Source organism: Silurus meridionalis, chromosome 12 (genome assembly GCF_014805685.1).
Source record: "Silurus meridionalis isolate SWU-2019-XX chromosome 12, ASM1480568v1, whole genome shotgun sequence".
NCBI lineage: Eukaryota > Metazoa > Chordata > Actinopteri > Siluriformes > Siluridae > Silurus > Silurus meridionalis.
In genome coordinates, this window is record NC_060895.1 from 16,153,378 (window position 1) to 16,177,649 (window position 24,272).

General features: G+C 37.1%; 1 protein-coding gene across 1 annotated transcript; it reads left to right on the forward strand.

Moving 5' to 3' along the window:
- The first annotated feature begins 12,811 nt into the window (after positions 1–12,811).
- rab4b (RAB4B, member RAS oncogene family) lies at positions 12,812–23,785 on the forward strand. The gene is made up of 8 exons (XM_046862730.1): positions 12,812–13,007; positions 17,601–17,681; positions 18,467–18,581; positions 18,669–18,731; positions 19,351–19,505; positions 20,132–20,227; positions 20,333–20,496; positions 21,788–23,785. Exons 1-7 carry the CDS (start codon positions 12,992–12,994, stop codon positions 20,446–20,448), a joined length of 642 nt encoding a protein of 213 aa, XP_046718686.1. The 5' UTR covers positions 12,812–12,991; the 3' UTR covers positions 20,449–20,496; positions 21,788–23,785.
- Positions 23,786–24,272: the final 487 nt, after the last annotated feature.

A 24,272-nucleotide genomic window follows, 5' to 3' on the forward strand; every position in this document is an offset into this window, starting at 1 on the left:
CACCAATGCTTTCCTTGCTCTAAATGATAGACCTGCATGATGACATTTCCGTGATCACTATTATTAATAATAATAGCAACAGTGCTCACAGACATAAATGCTGTAGTCATCTCCTGGTTCAAAAAAGGAGAGGAAAAAGGAAAGATTAAGGGGGGAGAGGACATTAGCAGGCCTTTGAAGGTAACAGCCGAGTGTGTGGGCAATTTGTGGGAAAACAGGGGTTGGGGGGGTTCTGCTCCGAGTCCAAACATGCAGCCTGAGCATGTAGTCCAGGTGGGCTGCACCTGGGGCACAATGACATCATTAGTGTGGAGAGACGATATCAGCAGTATAGTGAATCTCACATTTCCTCTCTCTCTCTCTCTCTCTCTCTCTCTCTCTCTCTCTCTCTCTCTCTCTCTCTCTTTCTCACACACGCAAGCACACACCACGTTTCACCTTTATGGTCAATTTTGCAGAAACATGCTGGAGCCATTACATTCGTTTAGAAAGTGTGTGTGTGTGTGTGCGTGTGTGTGTGTGTGTGTGTGTGTGTGTGTGTGTGTGTGTGTGTGTGTGTGTGTGTGTGTGTGAAATGTCCCATAAAAGTATCTGACAAAGAGGCACGTAGTGTTGAGATAATCTGGAGTGGTCTGTTTAGTGTAGCAAAGACCTGATTACGCAAGCAGCACAGTGAAGATAAACCAACAGCTCACACTTCAAAAAACTCTATAAAAACACCCCATAGACATCAATTTTGCAGAAAATCACATTGCATTGAATAAAAATAATAATACAGCACATGCTTTTTATAACTATTACCACACAAATCATATCAAGGCATATCAATACCTTGAATATTGTTTTAGTTATCATTTATTATAACATTTTTAAACCAGTTTTTTGCAAATTTCTCTCTAAATCCAAGCTTAATTTCAATATTGGCAAAATATTTTACATCTTTCCAGAAATAAATGCTCGAAATAAGCTAACAGTCTACACTGCAGTCACAGTGGCATTGTGAAACACTTCAGTGTTGAATTTACCAACGTGAACAGAAGCATCAAACTTCACACCCTTTGATACTATCTGACAGTAGTGTCAACAAGTCATCACTTTGCAAGTAGAAGCGTGTCTAAGTCTATTCGCTTCACATATCAAGCATGTCTCAGGTATTATACATGTCAAATCCTAAATAATTTCCAAAATCAATGTGACTGAGTCAAATAAAAAGTGTTGTTTTTTGGGGGGGGGGATTTACAAATATTTTCCACCAACCTGCTCTTGGTTTATTTCTAGCAATTACTTGTACAAATAAGAATGAGAAAAACCAGCACAGATTAACAGTTTCCTGAGACAAACACTATAACTCTGCTGTTCTTTGTGATATAATATTTGGTTTACATTCTGTTAACTATGTAACTAAGTATTAAATACCTCAGAAAATTGTTAGCTTAGTTATTAACAATAATTTATCTCATTGTGTGTTTTACAGGAGCACATATAATTCATTTAAAAGTAAATAAAAATACATTGTTGGAATATATATATATATATATATATATATATATATATATATATATATATATATATGTGAAATATGTGAAACACATGATTTATTAAGCTACATAACCCTAGTTATAAAAGACTAGGTTCCTTAGGTAGATGTTTATAACATTTCATCATAATATGTTGCATTTTGTGCAGAAAACTACACACTACATTCCTTTAAAAAAAAAAAATCTAAACCACTCTTGCAGCCTTTGAAGTTTTGAATTCTGGGCACATATGTTTGTTTAGCACAATATAATAAAATATATTTTTTTGAAATAGTTCAGGAGAAATAAAAATGTCCATCTTATAAAAATAATGCAGCAAAATCCAAGTCTAAGTCGAATCCCATTTATTTCTGAAGTCATTCGCAGCGTCCTCAGCAGTGTTATCTCATAATCTAACCATGAGGTCAACTGTTTCCACACGTGCTGCCTCAAGCAGAGACTTGTGTATACACACACACACACACACACACACACACACACACACACACACACACACACACACACACACACACACACACACACACACACACACACACACACGCACACACACAGCCAACCACCTCTGAGCAAACTCAATTCCTCACAATAACACACCTGCCCAAACACACTCAAACACAGCTATCACAGGCAGCACGTACACACTGTTCTGTTTTTTAAATATACACTTTTGCAATCCAGAGGAGGACATATTTTTTTGGATAAAAGGAGCTGGGGTCAGCACAGGGTCAACATCTTATGGTGCCTCTGAAGCAATTGACAGATAAGATGCTTGTTCATAGATGCAACATTGGAAGGGATTTAAACGTACAACTTTTAATCAATATTAATGAGCCAATAGTGTGCAGTTTTGCAGAAAATGATAACACACACATGCACACACATGCGCACGAACACACACACACACACACACACACACACACACACACACTCAAAACAACTTCACTACAATTTTTGCAGTAATAACTGCTGCTAAATCAATAAATGTTTACACATACAGTATTTAGGATTATCAATTTATTTGCACTTTATTACAGATTTAGTACTGTGTAATGTTATTGTGTTATTGTCCCATTGTACTGTATTACCTATATGTACTGTTTAGTTTGCACCAATGTTGTATGCAGTCCAGTTAATAAGTCTGTATGTTCTAGGTAATTAATGTTGTTTAATGTAGTATGGAAAGGTAATTAGCAAGGTTAATAAACCTTAATAAAAAAATGCATTGCATTTTTAGGGCCCCATTATTTTCTCAGCAGTGTTGTATGCCTTAGAAGATTCCTTGAATTAAGGAAGTGGATCATTTGCACAGGATGCTCCCTGCATAGGGGTCCTACCGCCTCACAGCTCAACATTTCCCAGTTCAATCTCAAGTTGTGAGGTTTCACACGTTCCCCTCTGTGTCTGTATGGATTCCCTCTGGGATCTTCAGTTTCCACAAACCTCCTCAAAACATGGCAGTAGTCCAATTGGTGGCTCTCTGATTGACCTTAGTTGCGAGTAAGTGTGTGCAATGGCCTGTAATGGACTGGCATGCAATGTAGGGTGTTTTTTCTGCTTGGTGTTCTCAGAAAAGGCTCCAGATCCACAGGGACCCTGATCAAGATAAACTGGTTACAAAAGATGAATGAATGGATGAATGATGCTTCACTAATCTCATAATTAAAGTATAATTCCCCAGAATCAGGGGCTAATTTACAGGCTTACTGACAGACAGGTGTGAAGCACAGGCATTAAGAGAAAGAAAAAAAAAAGAAAAAAATTCTCAAATGGAAAAACTAACAAGGGCATTCCTGCTTGTGGATTCTCACCATATATTTTTCATTTATTTTATAGGGAAAAAGAGTCTTGTTTTTACACTAATTTATACAAGGTCATGTTTAATCATTTTAAATTTAATTTAAATTCTTGTTGACACAAATGTTTTGAGAGGTTTTTACTACTCTTCTAAAGCGCTAAGAAATCAATGACATTACCGTCTCCGTATAAAGTGGCCCGCTCCTCCTCAAATTTCAAGAAATTGGAAGCATGCAATGTCCTGAAATGAATTCAGTGACAGCTTTACCCTGCATGCCGCAGGTGGAGAAATGTACTGTACTTTTTTGCACATATTTGCAACTTGATCTTTGCCTTGCACAAACTCCTGACATCCAAACGCATGACGTTATCCTCAGATTCTTCGACAAGTCACATCCAGTCACTCAGTCAGTACTTGTTAGAAGGATACGAGAAGATGATGGATGGTTTTAAATGAGATTTTTTTTTTTTTTTTCTTTCTAATTCTTTAATTCTTAAACATAGTTTGCACACCAGTAAATTAGTCAACAGGTTATGCATGTTGTCCCTGGTCAGCAATATGGTAAGAAAACAGAGCAGGTGTGTGCCCTAAAGCTTGCATTTTTTGTTTTTGTGTTAGAAGCAATTAATTTCACAGTTGCTATGTGACACAGCAGCCACTTCTCAATATTGAGCATTTTGTATTATTTATATTCAGAGTGCTGTAGTGTGTATTTGCCTTGTACTTGGTCCTGGACTTTGACAGAAATAAAAAATTAAGTGCAGTCAAAATGCAGCCTACATGAAATATACAGAATATTTTTTTAAATATATACTCTATAATAGTAGACACATATACATACATGGAGGTCTCAGACATCAGCTTTAAAATATTAGGGTATTAGAGAGTATATAAGTTGTAATTAAGGGTTATATCTCAACTTTTTTGTTTACCTATTTTATGGCAATGCCTTCTAGTAAAAGTGCTAACAGAATAAAGCTGAATTAGGATGAACTGTTGGCTTTGTTCACTTTGCATAAACAGTGTTTAAAGGATGTATACTGTCAGTAGGGTTGTATTCCTGCAGCCGATCCTCCTCTTCCTTTCCTTTCACAATCTTTCATGCATGGCTGAGATGTAAAAGCATTTTTGGCACGATTGATTGAAGTAAACACTGCACAAATGTGATTGAAGTGCATTGCTGTTGTTATAGCTGTGCTCTCTTCAATGTAAAACACTCATGGTAATTTATGGGATGTCTATTTCCGCTCCCAAGCTCAGTGTCATGCTTGTTCTTCACTTTGCAGTTCTATTCAGATGGCCCATGTAAGCAAGCGAGTGTGACTCAGATTTGTGTTGCCAAAGCGGCGAGAACATCTTTTCAGAACCTGTGCTTTGTGTTGGCTCTCTGACCCGATCAGCCCTTCTCCCTGAGGGCAGTGGAGCATGGTGCGAGGAACGGAAAGTAGATTTGTGAGTGTGTTTGTGTTTGTGTGTCTTTAGAGGAGGGCCTGAGGGGAGGTTGGAGGAGTCATGCAGTTTCCAGCCAATAAGTCATCACTGGGACAAAAAAGCCTGCAGAGGATCAGATAGCGATGAGTGAGTGTAAGGAGGTGAAAGCATTCTTTCCAACAGTGGACATGGCTTGGCCTGTCCCATACCCACTGATCTACTGACCCCCTAGCCCAATATCATATAGATCCTGCACTGCCATTTCCTCTTTCTCTCTCTCTCGCTCTCTCGCTCTCTCTCTCTCTCTCTGAAGGTTTGAGCATGTATTTTACTTCCTATCTGAAGTTTGCCTATAAAAATAAAAAATTAAAATAAAGTTGATTATTTTTCAATAGTGGGATGACCTGAATTGTTTCATACCACTTACACTGTAGCAGTTTCCAACTCGACCAAATTTACCCATTTACAATTACAATTAAATCACATATGTTATAGCATCTATTCAGCCTATCCTCACCTATTCCAGTTTGTCATATTACTGAGAAACCAAAAAGTGCAAACCCATCTATCCTGAAGTCTGTTATGTGATGGAAAATTTATTGGTATTTACTAAGCATTGAAACTGTAGACCATTTTTGTAAATGTTATACAGAATAAACATATCCTTATAAAATGTTAAATGATGTCAAATTTATGCAATTGTCTTTAGTTGCTTTCAATTGTTTTTTACTATATCTAACATACATCAAGTCCCTATAAATAAGAAAATAAAAATTAAAGAACACTTAAGAGTTAACAGCACTGTGGAATACAATGGCAAATATTGATAAAGTCTGCCTCAGGACATTTTTTAGATTATAGCTGGATAGTCAGTACTTTCAATACTCATATCCTGCCTCATATAGCACATTAGTAACTCATATGTTTCTTTTTTAAATGTAATATCTTAAGTCATATCCTATAAGTAACTTTTAAAATATGGAGCTTGTATTTTTGACATCGCCCAGGTAAGCCCAGGTAAGCCCACTTTAATATTGGATGTTTTTTAAATCTTAAAAATGCCATCAAGTATTGATGTGTAATAACACTATAACACAAGCACCCCAGACCTCCTCACCATAAACCAGTCCTTGCACCTAGTGCATCTTCCTAGAATAGTAGAGGTTATTATATCAGCAAAATAGGTACTAATTGTGGAATGAGATGCCATATACTGTATATATACACAGGTGCATCTCAATATACTAGAATGTTGTGGAAAAGTAATTTTTTTTCAGTAATTCATCTAAAATTGTGAAACTCATGTGTTAAATAACTTCAATGCGCACAGACTGAAGTAGTTTAAGTCTTTGGTTATTTTAATTGTGATGATTTTGGCTCACATTTAACAAAAACCTACCAATCATTGACACCCTTCACAGGGACGGTAAGCCACAAACATTCATTGTCGAAGAAGCTGGCTGTTCAGAGTGCTGTATCTAAGCATGTTAACAGAAAGTTGAGTGGAAGGAAAAAGTGTGGAAGAAAAAGATGCACAGCCAAGAGAGGAAACCGCAGGCTTGAAAGGCTTGTCAAGTATAATCGATTCAAGAAGATTTTGTGAACTTTACAAGGAATGGACTGAGGTTGAGGTCAAGGCATCAAGAGCCACCACACATAGACGTGTCAAGGAATTTGGCTACAGTTGTCGTAATCCTCTTGTTAAGCCACTCCTGGACCACAGAAAACGTCAGATGCGTCTTACCTGGGCTAATGAGAAGAAGAACTGGACTGTTGACTAGTGGTATTTCATTTGGAAACCCAGTTGTATTTCATTTGGAAACCAAGGTCCTAAAGTCTGGAGAAAGGGTGGAAAAGCTCATAGTCCAAGTTGCTTGAAGTCCAGTGTAACGTTTCCACAGTCTGTTATGATTTGGGGTGCAAAGTCATCTGCTGATGTTGGTCCACTGTGTTTTTTAAAAACCAAAGTCACTGCACCCATTTACCAAGCAGTTTTAGAGCACTTCATGCGTCCCACTGCTGACCAGCTTTATGGAGATGCTGATTTCATTTTCCAGCAAGATTTGGCACCTGCCCACACTGCCAAAAACACCAAAAGTTGGTTAAATGACCATGGTGTCGGTGTGCTTGACTGGCCAGCAAACTGAAACCCAGAGAATCTATGGGGTATTGACAAGAGGAAATTGAGAAACAAGAGACCAAAAGATGCAGATAAGCTGAAGGCCACTGCCAAAGAACCCTGGACTTTCATACCACCCCAGCAGTGCCACAGACTGATCACCTCCATGCCATGCCAAATTGAGGCAGTAATTAAAGCAAAAGGAGCCCCTACCATGTATTTAGAACATATACAGTCAATGAACATACTTTCCAGAAGGCCAACAATTCACTAAACATTTTTTTGATTGGATAATGAAGTATTATAATTTGTCGAGATTAGTGGATTTTTGGTAAATGTGACCCAAAATCATCACATTTAAAAGAACCAAAGACTTAAATTACCTCAGTCTGTGTGCAGTGAATTTATTTAATACATGAGTTTCACAATTTGAGTTGAATTACTGAAAACTTCAAATTTATTGAGATGGACCTGTATATATATATATATATATATATATATATATATATATATATATATATATATATATATATATATATATATAGTACCAGCAGCATTTATGCAGCCCCTGACCATGATGCTACCACCACCATGCTTGACTGTAATCAAGATACAATTTTCTTTGTACTCCTCACCGGGGCTTTGCCACACATGCCGGACACCATCTGAGCCTAAGAAGTCTATCTTAGTCTCATCAGCCAACAGGACATGGTTGTAGTAAGTCATGCTCTTGGGCAGGTTGCCTTCAGCAAACTGTTTGTGTGTTTTCTTGTGAGCCAGCTTCCTTCTGGGATGACGGCCATGCAAACCGACTTGTTGCAGTGTTCAGCATATGGTCTGAGCACTGACAAGCGGACCTTCCGCTTCTGTGACCTCTAAAGCAAAGCTGCTAGCACTCATGTATATACATGCATATATATATATATATATATATATATATATATATATATATATATATATATATATATATATATATATATATATATATATATTAGGGGTGCAATTGTACACAAAATTCACTGTTTGGTACATACCTTGATTTCTTAAGTCACGGTTTAGTTCAATTTCAAATAAAATAATTTTGATTTGATCACTTTGATTTAATAGAATTCAATCAATGGAAAGATTTAATTAGTTTAAATTTGTTAGACCATATTCGATTTATACAGTATTTAAGAGTGTGTGCATGTGTGTTTTACATTTAATTGTCTAAAGATATGATCTACTTAACTGTTCTACTTATTTCAGCAGACTTTAACAAATGTCTTCATTCCTTCCATCCTTTATTCATTCACTCCCTCGATATGTGGAATTGTCAGGATTTTCTTTTTTTAAGAGAAATTCTTGAAGCTGGACATAAAACAAATAAAACAAATCCAGCATGGAGTGAGTATCCACAGTGCCCCTGGCATTGCAGTATATGTTTATAGTTTATTTATAATAATATTAATAATAATATTAATTTAAAAAATGCACTTAATGGAGGCGGAGACTAAACAAACTCCTCAGCACTGCAACCATGACCAGAATAATGTGGTAACTGAAGAGGAACAAGTAATTGATATAATACACTGCCTTATATACAGACACTTGCTGTAACAATGGAAACAACTGGCAGGTTTAAACTAGCTAGAAAGTGAAGAGCTGGATCTTTCCCCTAGTTCTTGAAATACTATAGGGTCTGACATAAGCCCTGATCTCTGGATATATTTAAAAGAACAAGACAAGAGAACATATCAGTTTATCTATACAACAAAAGCATAGTCTTGTATAGCATCCAGTCACTTTGCTGAGAACATTTTTTCGTAATGGTGCTTTAAAAATGAAATAGAGCCACCATTGAGAGTGTTGCCCCTGCATTCTTTTGCATACCGTGAAAGTCAAGTTTCCCATTGAACAGTGTGAATGGCAGTGATGTGAGAAGGAATTGGCCTTTTCCCCCATTTTCCCCCACAGGCTAGAGGGAGCAGTAAAAGAGTGACACAAAGCAAGAAGCATTTTATTTCCCAGAAGACCTTAAACTGGCCACACACTCTGCCCCAGAATACCCCTCTTTCAGCCAATGGTCTTCCAGGCCATTTCTTTCATTCAGAGACCTGTTTTGCCTTTGTGTCAGGCTTCTGTGAGTTGCTGGCCTGAGGTTAGACTGAAATGCCAGCATGACACGAAAATGAAAGCTCTATAAAGAGAATTGAGCTTCACAGCAACAGCACTGGATAAGGAGAGATAGAGAGGCTTAAAATGTGTTACACAACACACCCGTCACGCAGTTCATCTTACTGCTATTAATGCACCAATAATAATAATACACCAATGTCCAGAACACCATAAGCTTGATATATTCTGAGGTTTGTTCTAAGTAATGAGTGAAATGAACTTTTGAAAAACTGCATCATTTCAGTAGAAGGGCTTTAGCTCTTAGCAGAATGTCCATCAAACATGAAGAGATGGGTAGTAACCAGCAAGTAGTAATTGGGGAAAAAGTACAAATCTTCTCACTGTATACTCAAGTTGAAATGGCAGACTTGACAAAGATGATAAACTAAGAAAAAACAATATAAAATCACAAAACATTCTAACCAAAAACACTGTTGGCAAAGATTACATTTTAGACCTTCAGGTGGTTTTACAATATCTGGTTTGTTAAGCATTATTCAGAAGATTGATTCTGAATAGACTAAGCTCCTACACGCTCATATTATTTGATATGACAGTCAAATACCTCTTTTTCATCTTTATACCATTCTACTTCCTATACGAGAACACAATTAATTTTTGAAACTGTTCACTGCTGACAGGCTGTTTTGACCTCCTTATAGAAAGCCTTAACAAATACAAAAGATTAGACTTATCTCTCAATGAAGCTGCGAGTCTCAATGAAGTTTGCAGTCATGCATAATAACCACGCCTTGGACCTACACACCAACATATTCTAACAAAGAAAATTATTGGATATGTTTTTGACTTCTTGCAGTCCCCAGATGTTCCCACATGATGGCAGGGTCATGAAAAACTGACTGCTGGCTGCTAGACTGATGGTAAATACTTAATAATCTATATTCAAATATATTTTTTACTCAGAAACCCAAACCACACGGACATGTCAGCATTGTGTCTCAGACATCTCAGCTCAATCTCAATCTCAGTCTTGTTTGCTAAGAAGGAGCTGAACCCAGTGTACAGTTCTACAAGAATGGTTCAATAATCAGAGGAATAATGCATCATAGACTTACTGCATAGTCTACTGCACTTTTTTGATTGTCTGATATGTGTCAAACCAGAAAGACCTCTTTTCCAGCTTTATTCTATTCTTCTTTTGCTGAGACAGGCAGTGCCGTCTCATTTAGGAAACATTTAACAAACAAAATAGGGATTAGCCCTATCTCTCAATGAAGTCGTGACTCACTGGTGTAACTCGATTCAAGTTGGAAAATGATTCATCGTTTTAGCACCTTCATTTTGGAGTGAACTCAAGGCCCTAAATACACATTCTGTCTTCATTTTTCATGCTTCTATGAGGTCATTTAAACTACATGTCCTGACATGCCTCTCATGCTTGTGTGCATGTGTGCTGATAGTGTGTGTGTGTGTGTGTGTGTGTGTGTGTGTGTGTGTGTGCACACAGTTCAGAATTAGACTCCACTTAACCCTAATCTGTCTCCTGCCTTAACGAGTGTATCCAAGGCCAACTGCTTGGCTCCTCAGCAGTCTAAACAATATCAGCCCTAAGGTATAACAGCCTTGTACCTTATGGGTCCGGTTTCTACACTAGAGTAAGAGGCAATAGCAAAAGCGGCCCCTCTTTTCCTTTATTCATAGTTTAGACAACCTTAAGAAAACATCCGTGCCCTCACACGAAGCTTCCTCCTCCTTTTAATCTCCGAGACAAAAAAGACCTTTTAAAAATAACTGAGGAGGTTTTGGGGAGGGGGGTCTGTCTCAGGAGAACAAAGATAGGGAGGAAACCACAGAGATAGTGGTAGAGGGCTCTGTAATTTATCACCTGCTGCCCCGGGCATTCCTGAATGAGGGGAGCTGTGTGTGTAAAAGAATAAGGCAAGGGAGAAACAAATAATAGATCAGTTTCTTTGTCATCGAAAGCCAGCACTTTAACAAGCAGCAGAAAGAAAAAGTTTTTTAAAGATTTCCACTCCTCTTTTTAATTTACCCTAATTATAAAATACAATTAAGCACAATCCGACATATATACATTATTGTTTAATTGTTATTTTGAACTAATTGTAATCATAGTATGCGTTTCAGAACCATTAATGCATTTGATGAAATAATCATTATAATATTGCAGTTCCATGCCTTTTCCTCAAACGCTTTATCGAACAAATCAACTGTATCAGAACAAAGAACACACCAACTGGGTTGCTGGGCTGTTTCGTTAGATGTGGATAATAGTGCAAATCTAAGGCTGTGTGTGTGTGTGTGTGTGTGTGTGTGTGTGTGTGTGTGTGTGTGTGGGTGTGTGGGTGGGTGGGAAGGCAAAGATTCTCAATGCTTTAACTGCCACCGTGTGGTGAACTAATGAAACACAAACAAATTTCTCAACTGATGCACTTTAGATTTATGTATTCATGCGTGCAATGTATTTTAGCAAAACAAAAAGTCTGACATGTGTGATGCATGCTTGCATACATTTAAAAAATCATATTAGACTGTACTTACGCTGCAGGACAGAACAACAAGTCAGTACAGCAAACACCTTGTCCAGGCTACTGAATGATCTTTTTCTCTAATGACATTATAAGCAATTATATGGGCAACACAAACATACATTACATATATGTACTTGTATATACATAAAGGAATCTGCTCATTTCCCAGCTCAACCTTGTTAATTTTGTCATAATGTCAGTATACATAAATGCATAAATGGTTTTGATTTGAATCTTCGGATTCCTTTATAGCAGGGCCACAAAACAGTATAATTAGATAATTTGGCTAAGGATCATTTGTTACCGGGCCACACAGCATGAATAAAAACATTGATTTAATTTCCATTTTATTGACTTTCATGGTCTGTAGGGTGTTTGGAAAAAAAAAATAGATCACTTCTGCTTATGCTAATTTCACTCTCAGTTCTTTCTATGCATTGATAATTGTAGCTCACACTGATTCCGCACACACACACACACACACACACACACACACACACACACACACACACACACATATATATATATATATATATATATATATATATATATATATATATATATATATATATATATATATATATATATATATATATATAATAGTAATATAATATGCACATTATTGCAAATATCTATGTAAATCAGCAGTTTCTGAGGCTGGTAATTATAATAAACTCCTCTTCTGCAGCAGAGGTAGCTCCTGGTCTCCCTTTTCGGAGATGGTCTTCATTAGAGCCTGTTTCATCATCGCATTTGAATATTTTGAGATTGTCTTTTCTATTTCCTAAACTGAGTGTTTCTTGACATAATATGGATTTGTACAGTAGTTGTAGCACTGATAGGGCTATTGACTCACTCTTTCCTCTGCACAAAACAAGTGATGGTCTAAAAACATTAATAAGGCAAAAAATGTCACAAATAAACTTTTGACCAGAGAAACCAGGGAACTGAAAACAATTCCAGGTGACTACTTCGTGAATCTAATGATAGAAAAGGATGAGTTTGCCAAGCTGGTATCAAAGTTAAATGTAAAAATGTAAATGGATGTTTAACATGTTTTTGTTTACTTTATAATTCCATACTTGTTCTTCAATCATTTTGATAAGCAAAATTAATGTACAACGTTGAGTAAAAAAAATAAATAAATAAAACACTGAAAAAGAAGGCGTGTCCAAAACTTTTGATTAGAAGACGTTTGAGCTGCAATCGGCTTATCCGGGATACGACGCCTGAGCGTGCGTAATGACGCAATCGGAGTTAGGACGCATTTTGGGCTCGTTGTAAACCAGGAAGCGGTGTAGCTGTAGTGGAAAGTCGCTAGCCTGGTGGCTAACGTCATTGGAGACTGAGAGCCGTGAAACGAAGTGACAGCCGAGTAGTTTGGGAGGAAAAGCGGTCGTCAGGCCATTGAGTACAGCTCGGGTTCAGACGTGTGATCGCCATGTCAGAAACATACGGTAACGTGACGCACTTCAGGCAATTAGCGAACGCGCCAGGCTAGCGAGCAGTTCTATAGCAACCTATCCAGCTTTCCTGCTAGCTTGTTGATGCATCAACAGGAACCTCTGTGTGGTTTGACAGCTTGCTAAACCAGATAAGACACCATCCTTCCTTCAGGTGCATCTAGCTCTCAGTGCGTTTTCATCAAGTTTACATATTGAAACGTTCAATATCCATCAATATTTCATTTCTGGGGCGAATGTTTGCTTCAAAAACTGAAAAGGAGGAAATTAGCCACAATTACAGCTTCAGTTTTCATGCAGGTGAACTGGACTGGACTGGAGATTATTGAAACAGATCTTTTTATATTATTCAGTCTGTGTTTGTGTAATGTTAGTGTTATTGGTTAAAGCACACTGCTTTCCAGATCATTAGCTGGATGAGTTTTAGCTAGCAGGTGGAACAGCTGTTACCACCTCCCTGCGTTATTTCCCCTTAGTTATGAATTAGATGCCATGAAGTTTCCATCAGCAGCCAGGCAAAATATTATTCAGAACAACAGCTGGGTATATGATCATGATTATCTCACAACTGCACAAGAAGCATTTTTTTGTTGTTCTGAAACCTTCTATTGCTTTGGAAAGTTTGTGTACTCAGCTGCTGATTCTTCTCACACACACACACACACACACACACACGTGCACGCACACACAGATGCATACATGCATACACACACACACACACACACACACACATATACATACATATACATATGTGTAAATATGAGAGCATGAATACAGTTTGTTAATATTTACCATCTTCCAGGCCCAAGTTCCAACCCAAATCCAGGACCTTTTACTCCAATCTTTACTGCATTTCCTTATCTGGATCAGCGCAGTAAGATTAGGACTGGCACTGAATTCATTCGGAATGTAGATTAACAGGAACAAGACTGGTGTGAACTGATCCAGATCAGTTCATGTACCAATGTCAGTTTTGACTTTGTCTAAAATACTCTTCAGGTTTTTCATTACCTAAATTGTTTCAATTTTTTATACATATATATTTTGCTAGTGATTGGGAGTTATATACTTTATAATGAGTCTCTGTATTGGAAAAACTAGTTGCAAGTTAATTAAATTTGTTTTGTTATTGTATTTAGTATTACTCTGCCTCTTATATGGTGTTTCATGAACTGGCCATAAATCTATGCACTTTTGGCTCTGTTACCATGCGTACAGCTCTTGGGTTTTATCGCTTCATGTGTTTGTGCTGTATTATAATGAAATATTCATGTAGGTGTCCATTTCAGCTTGCAGAAAGCATTCCTCCCCTGCTGTAATCGAGCACCTACAGGGAATGATGTGCATCTTACTAAGGCACTGTAATTATCCTATCGATCTCTTCAGCTAGTTCACCTCTCCAGATGAAGCATTCAGCGCTTTCAGGGCTTGAGTGTGTCGTTCTTTTTTATATTATTTTTTCTTTTCTTTAATCTCTGGTGCATTGTGATTCTCTTGATCGAGTTCAAGCTGCTGAATGTAAAGTTTTCACCCTCACTTGTAGAAAAATGCTCTTGTAAGTTTCTCTCAAAAGAAAATTACATAAAGTGAGTAGTGCTGCACTGAGTTTTATCGGAAGGATTCATTTCATCGCTTTATCCGCGCACATTTAGAGAGAATTCATGGCTGCGCAATATGCCCTAAGTAGTGTGGCTAAATAGCACTGACCCAAGTGGTGTTATGACAAGCTGTTGTGTAGTGCTCTATGGGTTTTGGACACAGCCCAAATGTTCAGGATTCTAAGGCTATGATTATCAGCTGGAATTTCTTCGGCGTTGTAGAATAATTGTGAGAATAAATACTTTATTGTGGCTATCAATGTGACTGTCACAACCTTTGGGTACCTCTAATCTCCTGCACAATCATTTAATTAGTTCACTAACTATCGTAATAACTAGTGTAGACTACAAAAAACATCAATATCTGGTCATATTTTTATCAACCAAACAGTGTTCTAAATGCATCATATTTTAACACCTAACATCATATATTAGTTCTAACACCTAAGTTCAGTCACATAGCTGTAGATATGTGCACCATTGAGCGGGATCAGACGCAGCCAATGACTTGCTTTTGCATAACATATACGAGCTTGAAATACAAAAATACACAAACACCCTTTCAGTCACATGTTTGGCAATCAGTCACATGTTCTCTAGCTAAATATCTACTCAACTGTTATGCCACAAAGACAGATTGGCTGTTATCTAAATTTTATAAGCTTGTTTTCTTTAAAATATAATATCGAGCATCTTTCTACCGATTGCCTGCCTACTCCTGCTTGTCATTATGTGGTTGAATGTTTTTTGTCCATGTTGGCAGAATGTATTGATGTTATCTAAACTGGTCTATGAAGAATAAACACAAATTTCCTCTCAAGTCTGATCACTGCAACCCTGACTTAAAACCGGCAACTGTTTTGGGAGGATATGTTCTGGAAACATCATGTTGGAGGGTATTTTTTTTTTGTGAAGATGGGTATTACTTTAATGTCAGGTTCTGTAATTTCCCTTCTTCCATGTTTGCTTACTGAAGCAGCTCTGTTTAATTATGGGAAAGAAGATGGATTCATTAAAGGATTAAAGGAGAGTTGCTTGCTGTAAACAGTCGTAGGCTGGTTACGTAGACCCGATGGAATCACCGTCACCCTGATGCTTTTAGCGAGTTAAAACACGGAAACCGCTTTGTTTGCAAAGCAGCTGTGTCAATACTTTCATTCTTGTCTGAGTTGCCATTAAAATCTTTAAAACAGTCACAGCCTAGATGCTTGTGCTACTTAGTTCTTTAGGCTTTTGCTAGAAATGCATAGTCAGTAGTACCACTTTAGATTTTATAACCCTAGCTGTGTTTATTTAAAGCAAGGAGAGAAGTATGTAAAGAAAAGTAGCACACTCAGCTCATTTTCCTGTTTACTGAGTTGGATCATTTAAAATTGAGTTTCTACAGTGTAAATGCAGAAACTCCTCTTGGCTCTTTCGTTACAGTGTGTAGTGAGAAGGAGTGTCAAAGGACAGAGCGTGTGATTATCACCGAATCATTTTCCATTTTCCTCTTTAAGGATTTGTTGTTAGAGTACACATGCAAACAAAGCTTGCATACTTGACAGAAAAGATCATCTGGTGTAATTTTGCTTTCAATTACTAAAGTTAATGAAACAAGTATTTTTTATTTAAAGGGAACAATAATGTGAGTTTGATTTTATGCAATGCTGAAGAAAGAATTTGGAGAGAATTGAACTTTCGTCAAAAACAAGAATAATTCAGGATATAAAATTTTTTTTTTCCTCCTCCAGTGTAATTGATTGATTGGTACCTTTCAGATGTACAGTTCAGAATAATGTGTGTAATAATGAAGCAATAAAGCAAGGGAAGGAACCCAGGGAATATGTAATGCTTAATAAAAAAATAAATTCGTGTCACTCATCGGCCACTCGGGTCATCAAGCACAGAAAGGGTGTAACTTGGTTTGGTTAGTAAATCATTAGCACAGTCTTGGCCCAATTCACACATGCAGATAAGTGCTGTAACACACCACAGGCCTTCTGATGAGCAATATGCCATTCATATCATTCAGTCTAAAACTTTTATTATTTTTGTCCCCTATAAACAGCCCTATTTGGGTGATTTTATTTATTTTTGTTAAAAAAATGTTTACACCGATTCAACTTTAGCTAAAGGATATGAATGAATGAACTAATGGGTGAATTTCTATATTTGTGTATGCTCTGTGGCATCTTTAAAAATTAATAATAGAAATACAGAATAGGGGATATTACACCCAGCCAAAGTAATGTCCAAATAAGGCACTCTTTTAAGAACATCTTCTTCTGAACTCTAATCTTATTGTCTTCTCACAATAAACACAATAACATTAAAGTCAGCTTCTAGACATTAAAAACAAACTTCAATGAAATGTCATGTGTCTGGTCACATCTGCTGGGGTCCTCCATGTGTTTATAGTGGATCTGTAGCCCTGCACATGTAGACCCCCGTCTCCATCAGCGCATAGCTTTTGGGACATTTTGTGCTCACTCAGGTTGACCCCCACCCTGTGCTCATCTGCATAGGCAGGGTCGAGCTCTGATTCATTCCAGCTGCAAACCTCTGTAGCATATTACCAAAATGACATTTTTCTTTCATTGTTGTGGTTGTCTGTGTTTTCTGCTGTTGGAACATGTGGCTGTGGTTTTTTGTTTTTGTTCTGGGGTGAGAATTTGCAGGACGATGACAGATAATGCTGTCTGCATGGTGCTTTTTTCAGTGCTCTTTCCGCTAGTCGCCTAGTGACTGTTTCACTATGAATCAGTTAGCCAAACTATATAAAATGTTTTATTTGGAGGATTCATTGTATAGAGAAAAAAACCCTACCACAGTATAAAAGTGAAACATCAACACACCATGAAGATAAAACGGTGATACTTGGACGATCAGTGAAAACATAGTGGCTGTTAGCAATCTTTGTTCATATCAAGTTGTTTATTGATTTTTCCCTTCTCGCTATCCTTTTTCCTCCATGTATTCCTTGGATTGCTGTCTCTCATGGTTTCAGATTTCCTGTTCAAGTTCCTTGTGATCGGCAGCGCCGGGACTGGGAAATCCTGCCTTCTGCATCAGTTTATTGAGAATAAGTGTAAGTGTTTTCTTACATTCACATTCTCACAAAGTTTACATTTCATATTAAACTTTTAACAAGAGTGACAAGAAGAAAAATGAAAATTGTAAAAAAATAATGGGACTATTTATCAAGTCAGGTGGAAATGGATTTTTGCATAAATCTTCAGTACAAGCATTAAAAAAAAAGAAAAGATTTGTTTATGAAAATCTTGTAAATTCTGAAAAATGCTCGTATCCTACTTGTGTGGATTTATGAATAAGGTGACTTTATTTACTCCAACCATATAATTTGCATGGATTACTGCACATTTATTTTATGTTTAACAACATTTGGCAGATGCACCTATTCAGAGTGAATGATAGAAATATCTATGAAAAACACATCCTCATGCTAGTTTACTATGTCAGAAACTAAAAAGTTTATTATTGACATTTAACTAAAGCATATAAAACATTTTAGAAAGCCAGCCAACACCTACCTATTAATTAAGACACCTGAAACTCATTATTTACAATGCATTATGGCCTGTCTGTCGGCTCGTAACCGTAAACTGTAAACAAATATCTCGCAATACAAAAGAAGTCGTTGTTTCCAAAAACCTGTTAATCCGGTGGAAATTTTTAGTGCACTTGTTTATGCAAAAACCTATACACAATTTTACTGATAGATGAATAAATAAGATTTATTGTATGTACATTATACTCCTAAAGAAATCTTTCCTGGCTTCTCATTCATTATTATGCTCTTGGTTGCTCATCAATCAAATGTAATTGATTTAAATATTATATATGATGTTTCAGTTAAACAAGACTCTAATCACACCATCGGCGTGGAATTTGGTTCGAGGGTTGTCAATGTTGGTGGAAAAACAGTCAAACTGCAGATCTGGGATACGGCAGGACAGGAGCGCTTCAGGTAAAAGCTTATTACTGGTGAAGCTCAGTGATAACTCTGGGTTCTGTCGATGATTGGAAGAGTTCACCTGTTCATGGTGTCTCCTAGGTCAGTGACTCGTAGCTATTATAGGGGTGCAGCTGGGGCTCTTCTTGTCTACGACATCACAAGGTAAGACAATAAGCTAATATAAAACCTTGATTTGTAATAGAGCCACTAGAATTATATATTAGAAAACAGAATTATTGGGCTGCATGGATTTATTCAGCTATTCGTGTCCCAAGCTGTGATTCAAAGAGAGCATGACTGTATTGTTCCTTTTGTGGGTTGCAGTGATGTAGAGTGACAGACCTGTAATAAAATGTAGGAGACAACAGCTCAGAAAGATCTAGGCTTTTTTGTTTTTACTGGGAACATATAAAAGAGTGAAGGTGAAAATGAAGCTAGAAGTATTTATTTTTTTTTTATGTGTATCATCTTATGTTTATGGCGGCCATCTTTTCCCATTCTCTTATTACGACTCCAGTCTCTGAGCACCAGTTTATCCTTCTAAGGTAAATAGCGAGTTGAACAAAACACTTTTCCTGATGCCCTGAACATGCTAAGTCATTCTTCATTTTTCATTAAACAATGAAAAGTAATAGGGATTGGGGTAGGAATAGGGTGCATTGTGCCAGATATCAAATAGTGTGTTTTTCCACCCCAACAAGTGTAATTTTCAAACAAGTGTCAGACTGCATTCCTTGTAAAAAAAAAGGCTCATGTTTGGTGTGGTCTGTGCACCCCTCAGCCGAGAGACCTACAATGCTTTGACTAACTGGCTGACTGATGCTCGGACACTGGCCAGCCCCAACATTGTTATCATCCTTTGCGGTAACAAGAAAGATTTGGACGCGGACCGTGAGGTCACCTTCCTAGAAGCATCTCGTTTTGCCCAGGAGAATGGTGAGCACCCAGAACTGTTACTCAAAATATTTTCACTGTTGTATAAGCTGTAGTTGCTCCTGATGAGTTTGGTTAGTTTGATTAGATTTAATTAAATTTGAATAAAGAAAGTTTATCCTGTAGATGGTTATTCCAATATTAAAATTGCTCTAGGTATCACACTAAAAACACCATCTCTACAGTGAAAGAAGGTGCAAATGCAATTTGGTGCGAGATTTGAACCGGGGGAAAACGGTTCGATGCGGTTGGAATCTCGTGCCCTCGGTTTATCACGGAATTGCATTTGCCACAACTAATTTGTTTAGCTGATTTTCCCGGTCTCTCGCGGATAGCACGATTGACAAAAAAGAAAATTGTTTTTAATTGAGTTATATGTTAAACTAATGAAATGTATTAATAAAAATATAATTATTATTTATAAATTGAAGTAAAATGTTAATACAGTACTGTCGTCCATTTTTTGCGTTTTTTTGTTTATCGCTGGCGGTTTTGGTACGTAACAACCGCGATAAATAGATTACTACTGTATTATTGTATTGAGGAATGTGAACGTTCTAATACACCTCAGTCATTCATTCTGTTTCTACATCTTATGTACTCTTTTTCTCTTTTTCTTTTTATTCTAGAGTTGATGTTTATGGAGACGAGTGCATTAACTGGGGAGAATGTTGAAGAAGGTTTTCTCAAATGTGCTCGCACGATCCTTAATAAGATAGAGTCTGGTGAGCAAACACTTTTCTGTAAACTGTATGAATAGAAACTAGGATATTGAGAGGTTTATTTATGGTGTGCTTGAATTTGTATTTCTGTTCATGTCTTGTGTTTAGGTGAGCTGGACCCTGAAAGGATGGGCTCCGGCATTCAGTATGGTGATGCATCCCTGAGGCAGTTGAGGCAGCCACGAGGCTCTACTGCACAAACCAAGCAGCAGTGTAACTGCTAGGGATGGGACACGCTCCCTCTCCCCTGCACACAACCTCTCCTGCTTCAGGTCAGGCCACAGCCTTTAAAACCCAGTGTGTCACTCTTCTGTTTTAGACACCAGTCCAGGCTGTGTTGCATCAGTATGGCCAGGCTGCTTACCCAGTGTGTGATTATCTATTTCAAGTTTGGAAGATGACATTAAACAAACAACTCAACTTATAAATAATTATATATAAAATTAGTTTTTTAATTAATTTATTTTTTGCTTTGATTTGAATAAGTATTTTGTTCAATTGAAAGATGTAGATAAAATATTCGGTCCAAAGCAACATATAGTATAGTACAACATACATATAGTAAATATTGTAAATTAAAGTGGATATTATGTAAAACCAAAGAAAGTAATCTCTTAGGCTTTCTATATACCGTAATTTCCGGACTATAAAGCGCACCCATATATAAGCCGCACCCACTGAATTTGTCTAATATTTTTATTTTTAACATGAATAAGCCACACTAATGAACTTTACACAGGCTTTAACGAAAGACACGTTACACACGGTGTAACGGTTGAAATATGTTGCACTTCCTTTAGGAGCAGAGCGCCATTTTGGGAATAGCCTGCCACTGCATTTTTCCCGGTATTACTGCGTGTGTGCAAGACGAGGATTATGTCCTTATTATTTTCTGATGCTTATTTCTAAGTTTCTTTGACTAACCCGTAATGCGGTTGCCAAGAAAAATAAAAAAGCACAAGTTTTGGAAACCTTTTGGAAACTGTGCTTATATGATTTCTGTTGTAACTGGAGTTAGCGAGCTCTCCCTTCACCCAGACTCAATGCGTTACAACGGCTTGTATCTAAACAGTAGCCTACCAAGAAAGTCATTGTTCACTGTCTTCCTCCTTCCTTTCACAACTATTTCTCTCGGGAGTTTATCTTTTGGCATCGTCGTGCGTTTAAAAATCACCTGATGGAAGTTTTTTCTCCCGATGCCGTGCAGCTCAGAACACAGGTGAGGTGCGTTTTTCGTTTCTGTTCGGAAATTTAATTGGTCTAATGTTATGTCGCTCAGTTTTTTGGCTTGAAGTTTGTGAAACCGGGAAAAGCCCAGGAAAAATTAATAAATTAGTCTCTTCGTTGTTCAAAACGTGGGAAAAAAGTAGCGGCTTATAGTCCGAAAAATACGGTACATGCATAAAACAAACTTGGGCAGTCATTGTATTTTTGCTCCTTAGACTTTAAAGTCTTGCCTCTGCTACAGAGCATGTAGAATCCCAAAGGACAGATTTGCACATCTATCTCACATGATTTTTGAATGGTTCTTCAGATAAGTCTCATTCTCTTTCTTTCCTATAGCTCCAGGTGTGTCTGAGTGTCATCATTTCCCCCTCTCAAACCTGCTGGGACACCTAGAAACATCTGGATCACTTTTTATGAAGTCCATCTGCAACGTGCATCTGCATCCACTGAGCTTTAGAAATGGCCCTTCGGTCATGAAGAGGCACCTCTGATCAAGTCGAGGGATAGTAAAAGTGGTGTGGAGGAATTTTGCAGATTTAACCTTATCCTGTGATTCTTGTGTGTATGTGCACAAACACACTGACATTGTTCTTGTAGAGTAAACAATCATCAGCCTAATCTTTATGCACCGGGCTGAAATGTAGATAATAACATTCCCTATATTTCATACAGAGTTACTGACATCAGCACATTAGTTGACTTGCGTATCCCCTGTTCAAATTAAGGCTTATTTAATCCCTAGTAGATATTCTTTATAATGTGAACAGGGATGCTGGTTGGAGCAACTTATTCTTATTCTGTCTGCACAGATGTTTTTTTTTCCCCAGACAGTTTGCTCTTTCCGCAACATTGCCCTGGCTTTAAGGTGATATTGCTCGTACGGTACAATCTGTGTGTTTAGTGTAGGTGCAGCAAATGTAGGCTAAGCCTTTGCTATACATCATTGCGCTGGCTATGCACCGAGAAAGAAATATTTGCGGCTGAGAACTCTAAGCACAAAGGGGAGATGGTTGATCGGCTCCTGCAGCATATCAGTTGTTCTCTGCAGAATGGCTTGTGTAGGTTATCACGCCGATATGCTAACCTGCAGAAACCACTTTGCACTGCATTATTTGATGTATCTAGCTGGTTTATTTATTGCTGTGAAACAAACCACTAAACTTTAGAATATAGAATAGATTTTATTTTATTTTATTGATCTACTCAAACAGAAAGTCAGCTTGGTGTCATATAATGCAAAGTGTCCAAGCTGTAACATGGCCCCAAAATACAGCACTCTAATATGAAGTTAAAATGCTTGTAAAAGATTACTTTTTTTTTTGTAGTTTTTCTTTTTTTTTTTTTTTGTGCACAAAAATCCAGAATCCTGGCTTTTTTTGCACTGTGTGATAATTTGAGAAATCACACACCACAAAGACCAGAAACCCTCTTCTCATGGCCAGCTGATTCCACCAAGAAATGGCAGTTTGAATGTGTTCGTTATGTTTGTTCCCCTGCTTTCACACACCAATCCTTTTCCAGCTTCTGTGTTTTAAATGTTTTTGTCTCTGTGATATATGCAGGTTCTCTTTCAGTTCTTTTTTTTCCCCCTCCTCTCTGCAAGTGCACTTTTTGACTGTTAATATACTGTACGTATAGAGATTTGTAATTTGCAGTAATCTAAATATTATATAGTGATTATTATTAAGAAGTAATTAAGAATTAAGCTTAGTCCAGCTCTATTTCAATGCTCAAAAATGATGGTACTAGTGTTACTCTGGGTGTAATGTAAAGACAGTGTATTGCAATATACTGAGCAGTTTCATTGAATTCTTGCCTTCACAGGCTCGGTTCACTGACTGCATGTCTGCAACTTGGGGGTTACAAATCATTTGAAGGTTTTACATGTAATACGGATTTTAGTTCTACATAAACTGGGCATTAAATCACAGATCATGTTCACTTGATAAACAGCAATTCCTGACAGGAAATTCAGCACAAATTTTTTAGCTGATTGATTGTTCCTGTAAAATAGAGAACAGAGACCCTATATAACAACATGAGTGCACAGGCAGAAAACCTCTCACTTCTAACCAAAAAATGAAACCTGGTGTATTTTTTGTTGTTGATTTTTTGACCGCAGTTTCCCTGATCTGTCTTTACTCTGGACTTTTAAAGATTTGCCCAAGTACTGCAGAAACTCATTTGTTGCTTTGCAGCCAGTGTTTTTGTTCACCCATGAATACTGTATATCTGAATCCTTCATATGTAAATAATATTGATCTTGTCTATGGTTTTCTGGGAGGGTGCTTGTTAAATTTTAAGGTTTAAGTAAAGGTTGCTTTTTTTATGTTACACCATGAGTAAGTTTCTTGTCTATTCTGTTTGGTTATTCTCTTGTGACAAGTCATTGGAGCTTAAACAACAAATGTTCCCTGTAATTCAGAAAATTTGAACTGTTTACAATTTCCAAAAGCGATTTTATTGCAAGCAGTTTAGTGCTGTTCTATTACACCTGAGAGTAGTGCTGGCTGTAAGGCAAATTATAGGCTTCTAAAATCTTTTTTTATTTGTTTTTGTTTGCTTGTTTTTTATTATGAATGTTTATATTTTTTATAGTAAGAGCTAAATCATACAAACTCTTGTCAGACAGTCCGTATAATTTAAGGCTAATAATAAAAACTTTTAATAATAAACAAAAAAAATTATAAAGCCTGCTGTAATTTAATAAAGGAAAAACATATTAACAAGGAGCCATGATTCGACAATTGATTGAAAAAATGTTACTAGAAATTGACTCTCAAATAGTATGTCTGTCTTTATTTTTTTTTAATAAATAAAT